The sequence below is a fragment of the Bradysia coprophila genome, unplaced genomic scaffold (genome assembly GCF_014529535.1).
Source record: "Bradysia coprophila strain Holo2 unplaced genomic scaffold, BU_Bcop_v1 contig_232, whole genome shotgun sequence".
NCBI classification, from domain to species: Eukaryota; Metazoa; Arthropoda; class Insecta; order Diptera; family Sciaridae; genus Bradysia; species Bradysia coprophila.
In genome coordinates, this window is record NW_023503493.1 from 11,680,443 (window position 1) to 11,702,362 (window position 21,920).

Here is a 21,920-nt window from a genome sequence, read left to right on the forward strand (position 1 = left end):
ACACAAAATTCAAGACAAATTTATTTTGCTCTCCTATGTCCTTAGTAGTTGCCTACTCGTTAGTATTTTTTTGTTTACTATTATTCGTGTGTGGTACATACGGTACATACAGACTAAATTCAACATAACGACCGGCAGTGCAATAATTGAAATCAGTAGTACTATATATAGTTGAGAAATCCAAATCATTAGTTTAATTGCTATACAGAGGCGGTGAACGTTAAAACGATTATAGATTCAAAATAAGTGTAAGTCACACTACAGCATAAATTCTGAAACGTTGGCAAAGATTTAACGGTAAGACTTAATAGTGCATTACGACCTTGCTTCCAATCTTTTATTTTGACGAGTGGATGTTATAGCCCGATACCCCACAGATACGTCCACCATAAGACAGTAAAAGTGAAGTTTTTCTCTCTATCTGTCTCCGTACATATGATCATCAAAATCGTTTGACACGGAATTCTTGCGATCGGAACAGAATTTTTATTCAATACATGAAATCAAAAATCAAACAAATTAAATTCGACTTTATAAAAATATCAAAACTTGTTTCAGAAACAGGTCGGATAATGCTCAATCAAAGAAAAATTGCACTCAGCCTATTCTGTCTATTCATCTGTCTCCATGTTGTTCGTGCATGGCTGCCACCTGAAAGATGTCAAATGGATGACAAAGCAGCGCAAGTGGACCCAGGTGCTGATTCAAAGTCATCCATTTATAACGCTCCAGTTGTAGGAAATATTACTGAAATTACTATGAAACAACATGATAATTTGAAGAAGACATACAAAGATTCCAAGTTCTTTGGTGTGCCTATAAGAGGTTTTTTGGACAGTTGCGACAAATGCGATTATGAAGTGTATGTGCCTAATTCGTGCACATTCCACACCTACAGTCCCAGCCTTTTATCTAGTGTATATTGTCAAGATGGTGTCGCGTGCACATTAGCCCATACCGTGTCAACAGTTGAATCATATACTGCAACCGAAGGTTATAACTGGGGAGTCAAAGTCTCCACTAAATTTTCAGTTGGAAATATATTCGATGTTGGTGGAGAGGCTTCAACGGGCGGCGAATACTCGTGTGCGTTCACAAAAGGTAAGACCACAACAGACAATGTGGAATGTTCAGTTGCTGCTGGTGGAGACAGAACACTTCAACTTTATCAGGTTCGGTCAGATATGGAATGCCAATTTAGTACAGTGACAATGAAAGCAGAACAAAGAAATGGTACATTTATAGGATGGGGACCGAAGGATCACTTCACATCTGAAGAGAGGATGGAGACGGAAAAAAATTTTATACTTAAAGCTCGCAACAACAAGGTTTTGCCTAATTTAGACAGGATATCCGATGCTTTGTTGGAAAAGATGCAGAATGCATTTCCCGATTACAATCCGTACACAGATATTATAGCACTTTGGCAACGCCCGAGTTACCCCAGCGCGAGGTTTTACAAAGTAGGAAGTGTCAGTAAAGGGCCAAAAAAGGTGATTCCATTTACAAACGAAGCAGGTAATTCCGTGTTTCAATATGCTTGTATTTTAACGTAGATCGAAAAATGGTATTGCAATGAAATATTGACAATTTTTGTAAAATTTAATGAAATAAACTTTTCACTACCGCTTGGGAATATTATTTTTTCTTATATGTTTTTTCACACAATTCGCATCATTGCCAAAATTATCTAAAACTTCTTTTGTTAAAATTCAGAGAACAGAAGACAATAGGCGTATAGGGATCATTCATAAAGTATAACCTTAAAACATAAACCTTCAAAAATTGCATTGCCTCACTCGGGTAACAGATTAAGAGAGAATTTCACCTAAATTTTCTTTGGTTTCATGCAAAAGAACAACAGGAACTGAACAGGTTCATATAGTCGACAGCTGCCAAACAGAGCACTATTTTGTATGAAATGGTTTTTTACAGTGTTTTACAAATGTGTGACACACTGTTAAGTTTCAGTCCCCTATTTAGATTTAGAGAACCACTCATGCTTCAAGTGCGTTGATTAGGTGGAATTTTGAATAAGGGTAAGTCTTCTCTGTCGCTATAGAAATCAGTATAGTAACTGTAGGTACACAGAGAGACATGAGTGAACCTAATGGGGGATTGAAGTTTTTATAAGTTATTTTTAATCAACGTAAAACATTATTCTAAACAAAAAATGGTTCAACGGTATGTCTCTAAAATGTACTAGTAGTTCTTGCTGCAGAACAGCTTACACATACTTATTTTCATCGAGAATGGAAACGGCCTCCGACACATTTAGGCGGCTGACAAATTTGGGTCGATTTAGGGTCGTACTTTGTAAACAAAATTATTTTATAAAAAAATCCGTGCATTTTAGAGGCATACCGTAGAAGAATTTTTTGCTTAGAATAACGTTCTGCGTCGAATTGGTCAAAACTTCAATCCCCATTGAAATGTTTCTTTTGTTTTCCTGTCAAATTTGACAGTATGTATGACAATGGAAAAATATGAATTAGGTCTCTTTCGAGTTTCAGGTAAACTTATTATGGATGAAAGATGCAATTCTATTAGACACCAAAATATTTCATATATTGCGACGAAAGTGACACTTTCATACAAATAGTTAAAGCCTACAAGACATGGAGTATCATGTTCGTGTCAATTCGCCTTTTTCACTCACTTTAAAGTGAATAAATTTAGCAACAAAATACGCGTTACAAATCGTATTCAATTAATTTCATTTTAACACCCTTGTTACCATAACAATAAGAGAAATGAGCTGAACACGAAAATCGAACAGACAAGCACATATATGTTACCGCACCTTTTTATGGGACATAAACGAGTAGAGTACAGAATCTGTTCAACGCAGCGAATATATGCATTTGACAAATAAATATTTTGTTGTCGCTGGCTGACTGTTGTTGTTGTACGCAAAAATCGATCATAACTTAGACAACAATCGAATACCAGCAGGATGATCTTGGAAATTATGCAGAATTTTGCACGTTTATCAAGCGTAAAGGAGAGACGAACGGTGATGAATTTACACTGGATAAACTTTAGCGACTCGTAAGGAAAATGACACAAACGCTGTGTCGAACGTAAAAATATGTTCTGAGACTCGGCTGGATTCTGTACCCGACTCAAGACACAATTTAGCAACATGTCTTACCAATGCTATCAGATGGAGTCTACCTTTTTCAGACCAACTTATTACTTCTGATTTTGTACCATCTTCGAACGGAATTGTAATGCCACATAAAACTGACAATATTTTCGCGCATATATCATTCCTCGGATGTTTATGGTTATTAAGTTACCATTATTAAAATATTTAATAAACAATTTCGTACGCTCATTTTACATGAAGAATAATAAAAACAGATTTTTGAATGTGGGTGTCGTTTTCCGGCGGGTGTGTCCTATAATGTCTTGTCTTTTTATTATGTTTCTCACAAAATAGCAATTGTAATAAGTTGTGTGTACCGGTTGCATAGCTAAGTGGTGGAATAAAATAGCATTTTATATCAACAAAACGAAGAAAAAAAGGTCTAATAAAAGCAAGACAATGTTCATTCAGTTTGTATGAATGTGTCTTTTTATAATATGCTTTGCTCGCGTACATTGTTGTGTTCATTATTTTCCAAGCGGCCACAATTCACTTAATTTATTTGTTGGCATAACAATTTCTAACTTGATTTGTTTGGAAATAATGTGCTACAATTACAATGGTGCAATTACACTTGTTTCAACTGAATATCAATAGAATTAAAATGAATCTATTTCGTTTCATATACTCACATATTTAAATGGGGGCATTTATTATGCGCAATAAATTATTTCTGTTCGAATGAAGGTAGCACAATAATTGCTCCTTTTTATCGACGAGTTTGTCGCCTCAGTTGCTTGTTGAACGAAACTTATTTGGCGGTTCAAATGTAGGGACTATTTTATTGGACATATTTTACATATTTTACTAAATTTTTTTCCGAATTTTCAGAAAAAAATGTTTTGTTTTTAAATTAAGGGAAAATATAGGAAACTATGTGAAATGTAGCTCCTTGGACTTCTTTACATACTGAAGCTACGCGGTTCATTTGTTAAAGAAATTTATTTTTGCAATTAAATGAAATGAAAAGAAAATCGAAGAAAATATTGGAAAATACTTTACCAAAAAAAGTCCCTGTTTCCAATCTTTTCCAAAAATTTATTGTGATGATCGAAATGCGGATATACAAGAAAATCCTCTGTCAACCGGAAAAAATCCAAAGAAAATGTTTTGATAATCAACAAATTCCTTCATCGAAAAATCCACAGTGAGGTGCGGGAAATTATTAAAAAGAAGCTAGCTTTTCGTTTACTTTTCTAGTATTTTCGTAAAATTTTTGTAATTTATGTCATTTGTGAGTATAAATTTCCTCCAAACTATCCATTTTCCAGACAAATCCTTATGAAAATGGATAGTTTGGAGGAAATTTGCGAAACAATCACGAAACCTATCAATGTCCAATGTCCTACCAAAATTTTGTCCTATTTCCTAGTTCTTATCGAGTACTAGAAAGGATAAAATTTGATGGAATTTGGAACACTCTATCCGGAGATATGAGGAAACAAAGTTAGGTGTAGGAAGTTGGGAAGGAAAATTTCATAGGAAATATCCTATGAAATTCCCTATGATATTTCCTAAAATCGACGTTATCACTTCCTTCAAAAAGTATCGAAATTTTAATTGATTTAGACGTGCGATAGCTCGTTAGAAAGGTCTCAACTAGTTTTAGGAAATAGGATAAAAATTGACCAGTTTTGTTGCGCTACAACGCTACAGGAAGCGCTACAAAAATTGGTAAAATTGATCGAAAATTTCATCTAAATGTTGTCCGACTTTAACAAAAGAGGGTTCGTTGGAAAGGTCTTGACGAGGTCTAGAAAATAAGATAGAATTTTAGAAAATTAGATTTAAGGAGAAAGAAATATCTGCCATAAAGCGCTGAAAACGCTAAAATTGATATAAATTTCCTCACTTTTCATCTAAAAGTGGTCCAATTTCTTTAAATAGGAATTTGAAAGATCTCTACGAGATGTGGGACATAGAATGAAATTGAAAGAAGTTGTAAATAATTTAGAAAAAAAATCTAAAAAGCGATAAAACCACTAAATTTTACCAAATTTTCCTCAAATTTCATCGAAAAGTAGTCAAATCAAGTAGTCTTTGAAAAGGCCTGGTCCAATTCCAAGTCCAATCAAACCGTATATTTTAATGAAGGCCTTTATTCATCATTCCTTTAACAACGTCGCGCGAAATACAATATTAAAACTTAAGTAGATCGGAAAACAACAAAAGTAAAAAGTCTGGAAAATCATTAAAGCTGGTAGAAAATACACAAAATTAAGCAACATTTAATCTAGGATTTCAATTTCATGAAGTTCCTGTTGGCACTATGGAAAGGTAACGTCAAAATCTCTGAAACTGAAAACAAACGTGGAAAAAAATCTGACAGTTTTATTTGATATAGCTCACATTTGGTATCATGAGTGCTCACTAGAAATATCTTGTCAAGAACTATCGAACTGAAGAACTTTGATAAAATTACAAATTCTACGGGGAATTGTTTTGGAATTAATCAATAATTATGGTTGATAGGACGAAAACATCTTAAAGTCCATAGCAGTATGGTGACGTGCTCTTCGTAGCGTTTGTTTAAATGATTTCAGGACACCTCTAGAAAATTTAATGAAATAGAAAGATCAATAAAAATTCATGTCACTCTGCAACTCTTAATCGTGTAAGTGACATACATAAATTACAATAATTTTACGAAAATACTAGAAAAATAAACGAAAGGCAAGCTTTTTTAATAATTTCCCGCACCTCCCAATCTACGAAAATCGATGAAAATTTAGAGAAAACGGTAAAGAGAATGCAAATAAAATCATAGAAAATAATGATAAAATCATTAAAAATCCCTATATGATTTTCTTAAAATCCTTCTTCAACGAAATTTACATATTCCACCCTTCGGTGATGATCGTGTAAGTAACTGATGCTGCAAGTCACGAATTTTAATTGCACCAACAAAAACTAAAAACGAAGAGATGTTACAAACTTACCAAAGGAACTGGGTTTATGCTCATTATAACAGCTACAGCCGGGAATATCATCTGGCCAATCGCTTTTCGATGGTATTTAAGGGATATCTAATAGGAACGCATGCCCGAGGCCAGAAGGAAAACGAGTGGTAAATCACTGATTTTTCGACAAGGATTATATGGGATGGAAAAGAATGGGATTATTTGTTGATTATATGGGAACGTGATTGCCACCTCAGAGGAAAATCAATTTCTTCTGATAAACATGTTCTTTCGTTAAAATTTTTGCGTTCAAGCGCAGAATACGTCACCTAAAATTATATCAGTCGCTTAAGCAGTATGTGTAGGGACTTGTGTCAGTTTAGCTTTACAGGCTTTTGACAAAACGAGTTTTAACGAACGAAGTATAAAATTTGTACAGTCGGCGACTTTCAAATAAGGGATACGTTTTGTTTCACCTGTTCCAGCTGATCCACTTATACAAACAAATGTGCTAAAATGGTGGTTTATACGGGTGAACAATCTAGACGCATGCACTAAAACGAAATACGTCACTTATTTCAAAGTCGACGAATGTACCAAAACTCAAGGCTAAAAGTTCAACATTATAAGAGATAGATCTCATCAGAAATCATTTATCATTGAATTTGATAAGAAGGAAACATTAGCATTAATCGTTTATAGGCCTCTATGTGGTCCTGTGTATCAGTTAAACATCAACATCAAATGAACTCATCAACTTTCTTTCGACCAAAATCAACATTTTCTGTGGTCGTTCAAGTAGCAGCAATTACAAAAGAAATCAATGCAACTCCTCCCTCGATAATATTGATTGAAAAAAAAAAGTTTTCAAAAAAAAAATTAAATTTGATTTTTGGTTCGGTATGATCGACAGAATAAAATTGTAATAAAGTTTTGGTCCGAAACGTTATCTGATTGTTCATTACGATAGTGGTAACAAAACCATTTATAAATCTACACACAACACCTTATAATTAAAACTGTTGATGAAAAAATAATTAACAAACATCAACATTGCCAAATAAATATACACCGCGAGTGTACTGGATACCTTTTTTCATGAATTTTTTCTCCGCTTTTTTTTTTCTTCTTCCACATAATGTTATTTTCGGTGTGTAATTTCAACCATTATGTTTTAATTAATGGTTTCACATTCATGACCGATGAATACTTCATACGTTCCACTGTATGGTATTACGAATTTATTAATTTAACAAAGATTTGTTCGCAATATACACACAGCTCATTAAAGGGAGTCATATTCCACAAAGGCTTTTAAGTTTTTGTGTTTTTTTTTTAACGATAATAAATAACGAAGCGGATAGGATAGTAATACAACCAGTAAACAATAAAGAATGGGGACAACGACATGCTTTTCCATCGTTAATAATGTCTATTTTACGTATTTCTTTGGTGTGTCGAATGAGCCAACGAACCTCACCTACAGTTTTGAATGACAGTAATGAGAGAGGTCTTAAGTTACTCGGAGGAATCTAGAAAAGATAGTCCGGTCTGCCATGGCTTCCGTTATTTTTAAAATTTACACCGAATGGTAAAAGTACCCAATACGAGCCAGTGACGACAAGACAACTTTACCTTTACTCGATTATTGATTTAAATTCCACTCGGGGATCTGATAAAGGTTCTCTTCTGCAGCAAAATATATGTTAACAAAAAACGAGCCATCAGAACAGTCGGAGCGTTTGCAAACCCGTACAAACCCGTATATCTATTGCGTACGTGACCCTAGTGCGTCTGTCACCCTACTTTGACCGTAAGCCTATGCGCCGGTTAAAGTAGTTAAAGTAAAATTATTATGTAATGTGTACATCTTAGAAATTGCGCATAGCGCAATTACGAAGCCCCGTACGACGTTCCTTTCAAATAAAACAAAAATTTCAAATAGCCCTAAAATTTTAATTTATTGAGTATAAATACACATAGGCCTAGTATCGGCCTCAGTCCGAGGATCCAAATTAATTTTTTTTTTCAACTACATTCTATTCGGCCTTTGATTACCTTCCAAATGAAACACAAAATACGAAAAACGTATGAAATTTTCTCGAGTTATATGTAAAATACACATAGGGCCCTAGTAGCGGCCTTAGTCCGAGGACCCAAATTTAATTTTTTTTCAACAACATTCTATTCGGCCTTTGATTACCTTCCAAATGACACAAAAATTACGAAAAACGAATGAAATTTGCTCGAGTTATATGTAAAATACACATAGGGCCCTAGTAGCGCCCTTAGTCCAAGGACCCAAATTTAATTTTTTTTTCAACAACATTCTATTCGGCCTTTGATTACCTTCCAAATGACACAAAAATTACGAAAAACGAATGAAATTTACTCGAGTTCAATGTAAAATACACATAGGGCCCTAGTAGTGGCCTTAGCCCAAGGACCCAAATTTAATTTTTTTTCAACAACTTTCTATTCGGCGTTCGATTACCTTCCAAATGACACAAAAATTACGAAAAACGAATGAAATTTACTCGAGCTCTATGTAAAATACACATAGGGCCCTAGTAGCTTTTCACTTCTAAGGCCCTAACTCACGGTCCACTCAACCGATTTTAAAAAACTTTTTTTTCCTGGATTGGTATTGACAATACCTATCATTTGCCGTGTCATTTACATTTCCATCGTTTATTTTGCCATAAATATCACCAAAAGACCTTAAATCACTTAGGTGGCCCTAACTCACGAAGGGCCGACCCGAATATGCCCATCTTCGAACTTAGCCTCACTATTTTGACTATCTTTCAGGGATTTTTTTTTTTTTGAAATCGGATTTGATTTACTCAAGATATCGACGTGACGGACAGACGGACAGACGGCCCAAATTTTTATTGCGGATTCGTCATCTATGAACATAGGCAAACACTTTGCCCTTACCGTCTGCTTCGAATTCCATCAATTACACACGGCATCGTAATCCTATAAGCCCCTTCGTACTTCGTACGGGGCTAAAAAAACTTAACATAACACGAGGGGTGAACCACTTTTTTTTTGAAGGATTATTTGGTGATTATTTGGATTAAGACAATTGAAGTAGTAGATTTACTATCGATCGCTAGCCGATAGTTAAGAAGGTAAAAGTAAAACTAGATCCTGGATTGATTGGGTACGATATAAGGGAGGACATAAAAATATTTTAAACGGAAAAAATTCACTTACCCGTTTCTGACTTCATGGGTGCCGTAACCTTTTTTTATACCTACAAGTAAGAAATATTATTACATCAATAGTGGAAACTGGTATATAAAATCAAGAACCTCTACTATGCGGAAGTATGGGTCCTCAGTCTTGAAGTAAAACACTGCTAGCCTACAATTCTCTTCTCGATTTGTAAATAGAAATGCAGAGTTCTATCATTCATCAGCTTCACTTATCCTCAAAAATCAATTATTCTCGCCCATAATCGAACGGCCATATAAATTTCATCACAAAGTCCATACATAAATTAATTAAATTTAACGATCAATCATTTGACTAATCACCGGCACGTTGATATAAATTGAAGTCAATGGAAAAAATCATCAATAATTCTGTCTACACTCCATTAACCAGCCTATCAGCCACAGCTCAAATTTGTAAAACGTCCACCAATAACTTCAATAAATCCCCAAAAAAGAAATCATTTAAACGAGAAAAAAAAAGTTATGATTATATGTGATAAATAGGTGTCTGTATGCGGTCTCTCTCCACAAATGTAAAGGACTTCGTTTCTTTGTTATTTTTCATTTATTTAAATGAAATTTTTTATTATTTTTTTAATGAAATGTAATGCTTGAAGTGCGCTCGATCTTGAAACAGAAAAAAGAAATAAAATATTTATCAAATATTATCCATACATGATGTATACCCCGTAACCGAGTACCGACAATTTTTCTTTTTTTTTTCTCATTTCAAATGTTTAAAATTACATTTGTATTAATTTTCCATTCAGAAGATTATGTCTGCGATTTGGTTTATTGGTTTGGTTAATGTGTATCGGATGCCATATCGACTAGATTGATGATCGAATTTCGGAATTAGGTTGTTTCATGTGGGCTAAGCTAAATGGTTGAGCATTGTTTAACGAAAAGGTTGTGGATCATTGATTTTTATGATTATTCTTTTAACATTTAATAGGCCCTGTTGTAATAGCTCCGTTTTAACAAAGGGGCATCTTGAATGGAAAGAAAAAGAAACGAAAATTTAATGAAAAATTGACAGTGATGATGGGGAGAAGAATGAAACTATTAATAATGGAACAAGTGTGAAAAATGTGAATATAAATGAACTACATAATATAGAGTCTATGTGCCGAGCATATTTGGTGATTACAAACAGTTCATAAGTGACGAAGGTGTGATTGATATAGATTATCGCATTAAATCTTTTACTTAGTCTAACTTTAACGTAGGATCGTCAGCTCTAAAGAACATACGGCTGGTCTAACCTGTTATCAGCAATAACAACAAGATTATCGTTGAACTCAATGTACCATCACATATTAATGCGTAGTAAGCCGAAAGACGCACAAGATCTGGTATCTAACACAAACCTTTTACGTTAAACAAATGAAGTATCAGATTTATCAGTTTTATTTATCAGTACAACTCATCAGGATAAACCACCATCATGTCAAAAACACCACCTTCTCATCAGACCATGGCGACGAAAAAATGAAAAACCTCTAGAAGTAAGTCATACATTTGTGCATGTACATATCTAGCGAATTATAAAGATGCAAACCTGATAACACATGTGTGCTGGCATGTGGTTTATGTACTACAAAGCTGGTTTTTACCCAATAAAGTACAAATATCCAAGTGTTGTGCTTAATGAAATCTTGTACTTCCTTAGTTATATCATCCATTTTGATAAATCGTGCCACATAAGCCAGAGATCATATCTGATTTATGTCGGTTCAAACCAAAATTGCGAGACCTCAATTCGGGTGAGAAAATATGTACTATCTTCCCTCTTGTTTGACAAAGGAGAAAATAGATATTTTCTCCCCCGAACTGTCACCTTTTTGTTTTGAAAATCGTGTAACAAATTGATGTCTTTGTTTCGTGGATAAAAACTGTGAAGCACTCCTCGCACATATGAAAAAGTTTTGTTCACCTCTAGGGAAAGTAGTAAATAGGGAACAAATACCTAGTATTACAGGTTGACGCTTGTCTTGAGCTTCACACCATTTCTCAAAAAGATTAAAGAATCATAGCTAATTGAACCTACCTATTTAATGGAAGTATTATCGGGAAACTGGCAATTTTGCATTTGCTTCTTCGATTTATATAAAATATGAACCGTTCTTGTCGATTATTTTTTTAAGTGGATAACAGTCCGATCCATTGCATTCTTGAGTAACTACTCTCATTTAACATTAAGCAGCAAAATGCTATCATAACAAGGTTTGCATATTAAATTATGACATGTGAAATCCAGAAAATGACCATACTCAACTGAATTTGTAATTTATTATTTCGCTATCGAGTTATCGATACGAAATTACCTTTTCGCTATAATAATAGCAACAACAACAGCCCATAAAAAGCTATTAATAATATTTCAAAAAATTATTCGAATGATTTATGTGAAATGATCCACATACCGCACACTTTTTGATTTATTTTTCGTTAATCGATTGCATTAGAAAATGTTCATCCAGTTCGCATTATTATATATCGGCGTTTTCATGCTTATCGACGGACCAAGAAAGTTTTATATCTTTTATAGAAGACACACAACATTGGCAAAGTGATTGCTTTCTGGTTATGATGGGAACACAGAAATATGTTTCGACATTGCATGACATTGGAAGACGGAAGTGATACATTTTCCTCTGGGGTATATATTTAAAGGCAAAAAACCTCTTCTCTCCGTTTATTCTTTTTAACTGGAGTTTGATTTATTTGCGAAATGAATGAGTGCATTTTGTGTATGGAGATGCTCAATGTTCGATATTTTTGTTTGTGCATTAATATTTCTTTGGTTGCATTGCATTTGTTGAATATATCATTATGATGAGAATGCTTCCAATGACAAATTGCTTTCGCAATGACTTTGTGCTCATATGGAGCAAATTTTTAATACAAAATGATTACAAGCATGGATCAGCAGTGATAAACGATACCATTTATTGTACCTAAAATACCCTTCACAGTTATTGTAACAAAATCATGGCACCACGTCAGTAAAAAAATTAGAAAAAATTTCCGTAAGACTGAGTACACGCAATTTTTGACTTTCCTCCTTTTGCTCCTACTACTCCTAAATTATTTTATTCGTAATCTAAGCATTCATACGAATTCAACGAGAACGTCAAAATCGGTTAAGATTTTACCAAAATATTAAATTTCAAAGTTTGGAAATTTGTATGATGAAACAGTTTTTCATACGTTTTAAAATTGATGAGCTTTTATTTGAGCCCAATAATATGTCAATCGGCGAATTACAATGAAGCATTAAGAAAATCATAAACCAAAAAACATAGCAAATTTATACGATGTAAAAGTACAATCAGGAATGATCAATAACAACGTTTAAAAATCAAAACGATCCTTGATAAGACTCTTGAAAACCGAAAACCGATCGTCCATCAAAAACTGCGAAAAATAAGTGTCGTGGTGTTCTTGCAGGCGGTATAAAGGAGAATTACGTTGTATATTGGTCTAAAAGTTTGGAAGTTAAAACAGCTTCTTTTGCCGGGTAGATCTGAAGAGAGTTTGAAGAGAGTCAGTTCGTCGTTCTCCAATCGCCTGGACTCTAACGAGTGCAGCTTACGAACTTTGAGCCTTTTGTCATACGATTGTTTCTCGATGTTGAATTTGAAGAAAAACATTCTCGAAAATTTCCTCTGGACTCGCTCTATTTGGTTGATTGAGTTGTGATAGAATGGATTCCATACTGATGAACAATACTCCAATCTGTTTCGGACGAGAGCGTTATAAAGCGTCATAATACTTGACTGAAAAGTATTTTCCACGTTTCACAACGAAAGATAAAACCTAGAAGCTTGTACGATTTCCTCGTGATTACATCGATGTGTTCGTTAAATGACAGCTTGTCGTCGATAATGACACCGAGGTCGAGGAAATTGGTGAAATTTTTTATAAAAGTCACTTATTTTGGGGAAATTTTGAAGTCACTAATTTTGGTACTATGAGCGTTTTAAGCTATTGAGCTATGTGACGCAGATCTCGGAAAATATGGGAAATAGCAAGTTTGGTTCGAAGACAAATTTATAGAGTTTTAGATTCTAGCCGACAAATGTTTCAGAGATTTTCCCAAAACTGTAAATCACTGTCTGCGATATTAAATTACGTACTGATTTGTTGGTTTTTTTTCACGACTTGTGACGTTTGTAGCTCGAGCCGAGGGTAAAGGATGTAGCTTTACAAGTTAAAGTAAAGGTCTTCAAATCATTACGTAGTATATTTTGCTCGCGAAGACCCACGAACACGTAGTTTTAAAGCTATTGTCATTTGAGTTTCAGAGGGAAACAACGAGTACGAACTATTATTTCAGTCCTATCCGGAGAGTTCAACTTAAGAACAGGTAGAAAGAAATAAACTCAATAAATGACAACATTGCGTGAGGGGACACACATGTAGTGATTACTTTCCGGATGGATAAGCGAATAAATGATTACTGTATTGCAATTCCTTGTATTCCTTTAACTTGGAAAACTTAGGTAAGAAATATTTGTTTATCTATAAGTTGACAGATATGAAATCTGATTCTAGAGAATTCAACGGCACGACTGGTACTAACGTAACTAATATTCGAAAAAACATATATATCAAGCACACATCGCGTATGTAATTATACCGCATTGTATATTATACATATTGTTAACTGTTTCTGACGAATATTTAATTTGACCTTTAAAGTTATTATTAGGAAAAACTTTGATCAACCATATGTTTAGTCACTTGATCCATGTAATTATACATTTTTTGCAGGCATCTACTGCTTCTGCAGTTATTATTATCTTTTTAAAGCTTGGTCTACAATTCATGCAGGCAGAAAGAAGTAAATAAACGTGAATTTCCGCCATAACTGATACAGAGATAAGATCGGGCTGTGTGGGCTGTATCAGGTAGTATGCCCACGTCGAATGACGTGACGTTGAACACTCCATCAGAGAAAATGTTTGAAATTGTTTCCTCTAGCATTTCTGGATGCTTAGGCTGAATGATAAATGTCACTGAAGGCCCCAATTTCTCTATTTCGATGTATAACTTAATTCTGGCTTTTAAAGTGTTTGATGTAACCAGGGAGAAGCATCTAATCTAAACAGAAGACAAGGCTTTCATTGGGGTACGGATAAGTACTATGGAGAATCTAATGTCCACATATGAAACAAAGGTGAGTAATCAATAAATATATTATTTCAATAAGAAGGCTGGTTATGTAAAAGGAATGCACTTGTACAAGGTTCCTAAGACAATAGATTATTCAAATGCAACTATGATCATATCACAATAGGAACTACTGGCTACAAGTTTAGAAAATTTAAAAAAATAACTGTAAGCACTGCCGTCGAACCTTACTATTATTAATGAAATGTAATTCCGAAAGAATAATAATTTTGGAAATAATCCGTTAATTTGAATAACTGACGTCTATCTTTGGCATGAGAATGTTTAAAGCGATCATTGAATTAATAAACATCAAGTGGAAGTTACTTGCGCATTGTCTACTATGATTTGAATAACCATATCGACGTTGCTTGCAGTGTCGGACTAGTTCAAAGCTATTAAATTTGGTTTTCATTGACTGATGAGAGTTTGGCACTGATATGATTCTCCGTGCTTGATTCTCCAGCTCCACAGAATAGATTTAAGACTGGTGTACACATACTTGCGGATTGCTCACCTGACATCAACCACTAGCTTGTACCTTCAGTTCTAAGACGAGAATTTTCAATCTTTGAAGGACAGGCGCCTTAAAAACTTTATATTAAATAATTAAAGAATTAACGTTAAGGAGTGTGGAACAAAGGATTTTTGATCTGCTTTTCCGCTTCTCTTAAAGACGCTGATTTTTGTTTTTTCTATCAGCACAGTGTTCGTGGCTAAAATTACATCCCTGGATGTTTTCATACAGAATTCGCTTTGGATCAGTAATTAATTATTCCGAAATTATGCTAAAGACAAAGTATACAATATTGAAACAAGTGCAAATATACATCAGGGCGAATAACAACAACAATACATAGAAGACGACTTCATCTATAAAAGCTCTTATAGCGAAGTTATTCCAACTAATGTACAAGAAGAGACGCTTGCAGTAACTTCAAAAAAATGAATTTCCTGTTTTTTGCATTATTACTGGCTGTGGTGAAAGTAAGTAATTTCCAAGAAGGCTCAGAATCAAGTAATTCATAAAAATGCTGTAAATATTTGTAGGTTGACAGTACACCGCTTCCAACGTTCAACACTGAAGTTAAAGAAGCTAAATTAGAAGCTGCTTCTCAGGTTGCTAGTAATATTGCCAATGTTGTATCCCAGGCTGCAGCCAGTCAAGCAGAAGTCGCATCAAACTTGGTCGAGGGTGTTCAGCAACTCGCATCGAATGTTGTCCAAGGCATTCAAGAAGTCGCATCGAATGTTGCCCAAGGAATTCAACAAGCTGCAGCAGCTAGACAAGAAGTTGCTTCTAATATAGCTACCAATATTGCCAATGCCGCAACCCAAGCCGCTTCCAATCAAGCACAACTCGCATCAAACTTTGTCGAAGGTGCTCAACAAGTTGCCGCAGCTAAACAAGAAATTGCTTCTGGTATAGCTCAAGGTTTTCAAGAAGTCGCATCGAATGTTGCCCAAGGAGTTCAACAAGCTGCAGCAGCCAGACAAGAAGTTGCTTCTGGTATAGCTCAAGGTTTTCAAGAAGTCGCATCGAATGTTGCCCAAGGAATTCAACAAGCTGCAGCAGCCAGACAAGAAGTTGCTTCTAATATAGCTACCAATATTGCCAATGCCGCAACCCAAGCCGCTTCCAATCAAGCACAACTCGCATCAAACTTTGTCGAAGGTCTTCAACAAGTTGCCGCAGCTAAACAAGAAATTGCTTCTGGTATAGCTCAAGGTTTTCAAGAAGCCGCATCGAATGTTGCCCAAGGAGTTCAACAAGCTGCAGCAGCCAGACAAGAAGTTGCTTCTGGTATAGCTCAAGGTTTTCAAGATGTCGCATCGAATGTTGCCCAAGGAATTCAACAAGCTGCAGCAGCTAGACAAGAAGTTGCTTCTAACATAGCTAACAATATTGCCAGTGCCGCCTCCCTGGCTGCTTCCAATCAGGCACAGCTCGCATCAAACTTTGTCGAAGGTGTTCAACAAGTTGCTGCAGCTAAACAAGAAATTGCTTCTGGTATAGCTCAAGGTTTTCAAGAAGCCGCATCCAATGTTGCCCAAGGAATTCAACAAGCTGCAGCAGCCAGACAAGAACTTACTGCTAATATAGCTAGCAATATTGCCAATGCGGCATCGCAGGCTGCTTCCAATCAAGCACAACTTGCATCAAACTTTGTCGAAGGCCTTCAACAAGTTGCCGCAGCCAAACAAGAAATTGCTTCTGGTATAGCTCAAGGTTTTCAAGAAGTCGCATCGAATGTTGCCCAAGGAGTTCAACAAGCTGCAGCAGCCAGACAAGAAGTTGCTTCTAATATAGCTACCAATATTGCCAATGCAGCAACCCAAGCTGCTTCCAATCAAGCACAACTAGCATCAAACTTTGTCGAAGGTCTTCAACAAGTTGCCGCAGCTAAACAAGAAATTGCTTCTGGTATAGCTCAAGGTTTTCAAGAAGTCGCATCGAATGTTGCCCAAGGAGTTCAACAAGCTGCAGCAGCCAGACAAGAAGTTGCTTCTGGTATAGCTCAAGGTTTTCAAGAAGTCGCATCGAATGTTGCCCAAGGAATTCAACAAGCTGCAGCAGCTAGACAAGAAGTTGCTTCTAATATAGCTACCAATATTGCCAATGCAGCAACCCAAGCTGCTTCCAATCAAGCACAACTCGCATCAAACTTTGTCGAAGGCCTTCAACAAGTTGCCGCAGCCAAACAAGAAATTGCTTCTGGTATAGCTCAAGGTTTTCAAGAAGTCGCATCGAATGTTGCCCAAGGAGTTCAACAAGCTGTAGCAGCCAGACAAGAAGTTGCTTCTGGTATAGCTCAAGGTTTTCAAGATGTCGCATCGAATGTTGCCCAAGGAATTCAACAAGCTGCAGCAGCTAGACAAGAAGTTGCTTCTAACATAGCTAACAATATTGCCAGTGCCGCCTCCCTGGCTGCTTCCAATCAGGCACAGCTCGCATCAAACTTTGTCGAAGGTGTTCAACAAGTTGCTGCAGCTAAACAAGAAATTGCTTCTGATATAGCTCAAGGTTTTCAAGAAGCCGCATCCAATGTTGCCCAAGGAATTCAACAAGCCGCAGCAGCCAGACAAGAAATTACTGCTAATATAGCTAGCAATATTGCCAATGCGGCATCGCAGGCTGCTTCCAATCAAGCACAACTCGCATCAAACTTTGTCGAAGGTGTTCAACAAGTCGCCGCAGCTAAACAAGAAATTGCTTCTGGTATAGCTCAAGGTTTTCAAGAAGCCGCATCCAATGTTGCCCAAGGAATTCAACAAGCTGCAGCAGCCAGACAAGAAGTTACTGCTAATATAGCTAGCAATATTGCCAATGCGGCATCGCAGGCTGCTTCCAATCAAGCACAACTCGCATCAAACTTTGTCGAAGGTGTTCAACAAGTCGCCGCAGCTAAACAACAAGTTGCTTCTAATGTAGCTCAAGGTTTTCAAAATGTCGCATCGAATGTTGCCCAAGGAGTTCAACAAGCCGCAGCAGCTAGACAAGAAGTTGCTACTAATATAGCTAACAATATTGCCAATGCCGCATCCCAGGCTGCATCCAATCAAGCACAAGTCGCATCGAATGTTGCCCAAGGTATTCAACAAGTTGCTGCTGCTAAACAACAAGCTGTATCCAACGTTGTCCAGGCCGCCCAACAAGTTCAGCAGCAAAGAGCACAAGCAGTTCAAAATGTTGTCAATAATGTAGCGGCTGTCCAACAGCAAAAGGCACAAGCAGTTCAAAATGTGGTAACCAATGTTGTGCAAGCAGCCCAGGCCGTACAAGCTCAAAGACAACAAGCCATTGCCAATTTCTGGAAGCCTTGGGGTTAATTTTACTAATGAAAACGAGATTACATTTTCATTTAATAAATTGATACATCCAATGGTCGTACTATGTAATTTCAATTCTGGCATTTGTTGAAATGATGTTAAATGTATATTTTGAGCTGAACTGTTTATCTCGATATTTCTGTTCTCGGCAGATAAAATGGTGCAAGCACCTCTGTCCAAAATGTTTATTTTGCCGCCTTCAGCTCGGTACATAACTTTCAAATCGTCAAGATAAACATTGTGGACAGAGGTACATAATCTACTATGACTACACTGACTGAAAAGCATACACTTTCCTAGCCTTTTTAATACTTGAGTTTATTTGCTATTAATGCATATCTTTACAACATCTTAAAACAAATAAAATTGACTGTTCAAATTTGAAATAAGCTTAAATCAAGACTCTTGAGACTGATTTCCTTTTTTATTTCATTGATAAATTTAAAATGTCCATTTCGTTACATATAAAATAGGACATAAATGTCCGGTGCAATCACAAACTGGTATTTTCATATTTGCAAAATTCACATTCAACATTTAAACGTTTCCCTGTCATTTTCCATAATTCAACCAATTTTATCGCTTTACTAAAGCAAATTCGCTTGTGTGTCAATGAAAAATCGTTGACTGAAATAATCAAATCCTATCATTAACCATGCATAATATTCACCATCAACTTGAGCACGTATCTAAGCAAGTTGCAAGTGAATTTTAACGGACAAAAAAAGTAGCGAAATTAAACTTAGATTCACTGCCAGCCACCACTCGAATGAACATTATAATTTGTACCATTCGAAGTGAATTGAGAGTATTTAACATCTAATGTAGCTTGAAGAGCGTATATGGCAATATCTATTGGCATTTATGTGCTTATTTATTGGGCCGTACGAATGCTAGAGCATAAAGTCAAGTAATTTAAGCGAATGGTAAGCCATTTAAGCAAACAACCATTTACATTCACTCTTACAATGTGATATGACTCGGCTGTGCATCTGTTTTACAGTAAACAAGTAAACATGTTGAAAGTGTTTGGATATGGGCATTAAAGGAAGATTCATTGCAACATTTCTATCCGACTGGTACTTCGACTTTAGAACCGAAGGTGACAGTCTTTAATCTCCCAAAAAATTTAAAATATTTTTTGGTGCTACACCGAGAGAAAAAATCGGTCTGCTACGAGAGTAGAAGAGTTATAGGAGTCTAATATATAGGTAAATCTCATCGACAGCTAATTTAGTGTTCAAAACACTTTACAATTACATTCGGTGATATTGTAAAGTTTGCCTACTGCATTAAAATACCTCACAAAGGATTATTTTTGGAAGAACGTTTCTCAAGTTTGTCCATGTTCTCCTAAATTTTACGATTTTTCCCCAAATTTTTCCACAAATAAAATTTGAAAAAATGAAAAAGCTTTCCCAAAAATAGTCCCAACCATTAATCATGCTTAAACACTCGTATACAAAGAGGCAACGCTGCGTGTATTTTGGGGACTTTGGGACCGGATAGAGTAGATGATTTTTATGTTTTGTAACCTTTGATTTTTGAAAAGATCGTTTTTTTACAGGCTGCATCATTGTGAGCAGCCTTTTTTTCCGCATATTTAAATAAAGAGAACAAACTCGTATATGTCTCGAAGCATGATAATTTATTGTTCGTCTCTTAACAGCATCAAAAGAAGTAAAAGATTCATCTCAATGTTTGCGAGGTGTGAGAACGAAGAGCTTTCCCTTTAAGGTCAGTCAGATATTTTCCAAAGAACTTTTGTCCACCGTCTACCACGTTCGCTACTTCTATGAGTGTAACATACAATTTTTAACATTACTCAGTTATCTCCAAAGCAGAACATAACGAAATCTTTCTGTTCCGAAAGAAACAAACACATTTTTTCGTTCCACCTACACTCAGATCAACAGCATGTACAAACTGTTAATCCTCAACTCATAATTTAATGCTTAATCAATCAATCACACCTTTTACTCAGAAAAAGTGTGTGCATAACACCAGGTAACGCTAGAGTATAAAATCTTTAAAAGTTGTCGAGAAGTTTTAAAAAAAAATCGTTTTAGACACGTGCCCCGATCACTCACAATAATCTGTTTTACAAAGAAGAAAAGAAGAAAAAAATTGGTTGCCCAAATATAAAAGTTAATTTATCGAAACGTTTTCACTTTTGTGAAATGTCTTTTCAGACATGCCAATGCAATCTGCCGATGTGTTACCTTTCGATATGTGTATGACTTAAAGATATCGATACTCAATCTGCCTACGACCATCGAGTCGACCGCAGCTATGACACATGACACAATGTATTATTTACCGAGCAGCTGAAGCAGAAAAAAACTTCTTTTAATTATATTTGTGTTTATTAAACACACGACGACTGTGTTTGTGACGTCACGAATTTTTTTATTACATTAGTGGTATGGATCGAGTGGGTGTTTTTGGTTTAGTTATTCAATTTACCTGTGTGTATTATTATGCATTTGTATGTACACGACGAAGAGGAAAAAAAACTGAGTTCTTGAATAATATGTGGGTTGAGTATATAATATGAATCAAAAGCCAACGCTCAATTTAATTCATATTTTTGTTGTTATGGATAACCTTGCAGTGAGTTTATTAAATCCTACGAAATTCTATTGAAAATATAAATTCACTTGATTTGATGGTTTCTATAGACATCGCATTCTACATTTGAAAATTATTTTATCCACTAACTGTACATGTTATAGATTTCATCAACTATGATAATTGGTCAGTTTTCCTTGGGATTCGGAACCGTTTGAAGATAATTAAGTCGTAAGATATATGACTTTAAAACGTCTCAAATAAACAGTCAGTCAAAGATCGATAAAAATATCTAACTAAAGAGGCAACAACGTTATTACGACATCAATACTTAGAGCTGGCACAATACTCGTAAATCAATGGAGATACGACAATGGATACTCACCAAACCGTTGAAAGTGTTGTCTTAGAAGAACTTCATTGATCCCACAAGAATTTTTCGATACAAACATTTTTTACTTTTCCTGATGGCCTCTCTCTCTTCAGACCATGACTATTAATTGTTAAATGCAGAAACGGTACGTGTCACATTAGCGAATTATAAGAAAAATGAAATTTCACTTATATAGCTCCGTTCCGAACTGCTTTTGACATAGTCAGCTTATTTGAAACGAGCAAAATCAATGAAATTTTATTCTTCTTTTAATTCGCTAATGTGACACGTCCCGTTTCTGCATTTAACAATTCACATGACTCTAATTTCCATGACCACTCTAGTGCCTCATATATAAACATGCAATTCCGAGTATGTCCTCCGAATTTAACGTTACAGACCAGTATAAGATTCACCTGTTGTATCTTAAGGAGGATTATGGAGGATCTTTAAGTGAATCGATTTATTATAACGTTCTGGCCTCTTACAATGAATTCCTGATCGTACTCTTCGAAGTATTACATGATTTCTACGAAGGGAATGGCAATTCACCGTTGATTTCGAACATTGCAGCCGACTCTGAGTCGTTCTAGTTTAAACACTGTCAATATATCGTCAATGCTATGTTTATAGAACACACTACGCTACTTTGTATTTACAGAGCACATTAAGCTACATTGAATCGTGTAAAA

At 35.5% G+C, this 21,920-nt stretch overlaps 2 protein-coding genes across 7 annotated transcripts; both read left to right on the forward strand.

Moving 5' to 3' along the window:
- The first annotated feature begins 208 nt into the window (after nt 1-208).
- Nucleotides 209-1,630, forward strand: LOC119076639. The gene is made up of 2 exons (XM_037183509.1): nt 209-297; nt 559-1,630. The coding sequence occupies exon 2, from the start codon at nt 573-575 to the stop codon at nt 1,554-1,556; it is 984 nt and encodes a 327-aa protein (XP_037039404.1). The 5' UTR covers nt 209-297; nt 559-572; the 3' UTR covers nt 1,557-1,630.
- Nucleotides 1,631-15,298: 13,668 nt separating this feature from the next.
- On the forward strand, nt 15,299-18,339 carry LOC119076638. 6 transcript variants are annotated; one of them, XM_037183506.1, is made up of 4 exons: nt 15,300-15,440; nt 15,504-16,215; nt 17,305-17,816; nt 17,904-18,339. In XM_037183506.1, exons 1-4 carry the CDS (start codon nt 15,399-15,401, stop codon nt 18,282-18,284), a joined length of 1,647 nt encoding a protein of 548 aa, XP_037039401.1. In that variant the 5' UTR covers nt 15,300-15,398; the 3' UTR covers nt 18,285-18,339. The 6 variants fall into 6 exon arrangements, with proteins under 6 accessions (XP_037039402.1, XP_037039401.1, XP_037039400.1 ...); XM_037183505.1 differs by having other exon boundaries at nt 15,301-15,440; nt 15,504-15,888; nt 15,976-16,215; nt 17,305-18,339; XM_037183504.1 differs by having other exon boundaries at nt 15,301-15,440; nt 15,504-15,648; nt 15,682-16,215; nt 17,305-18,339.
- The last annotated feature ends 3,581 nt before the right edge of the window (nt 18,340-21,920 follow it).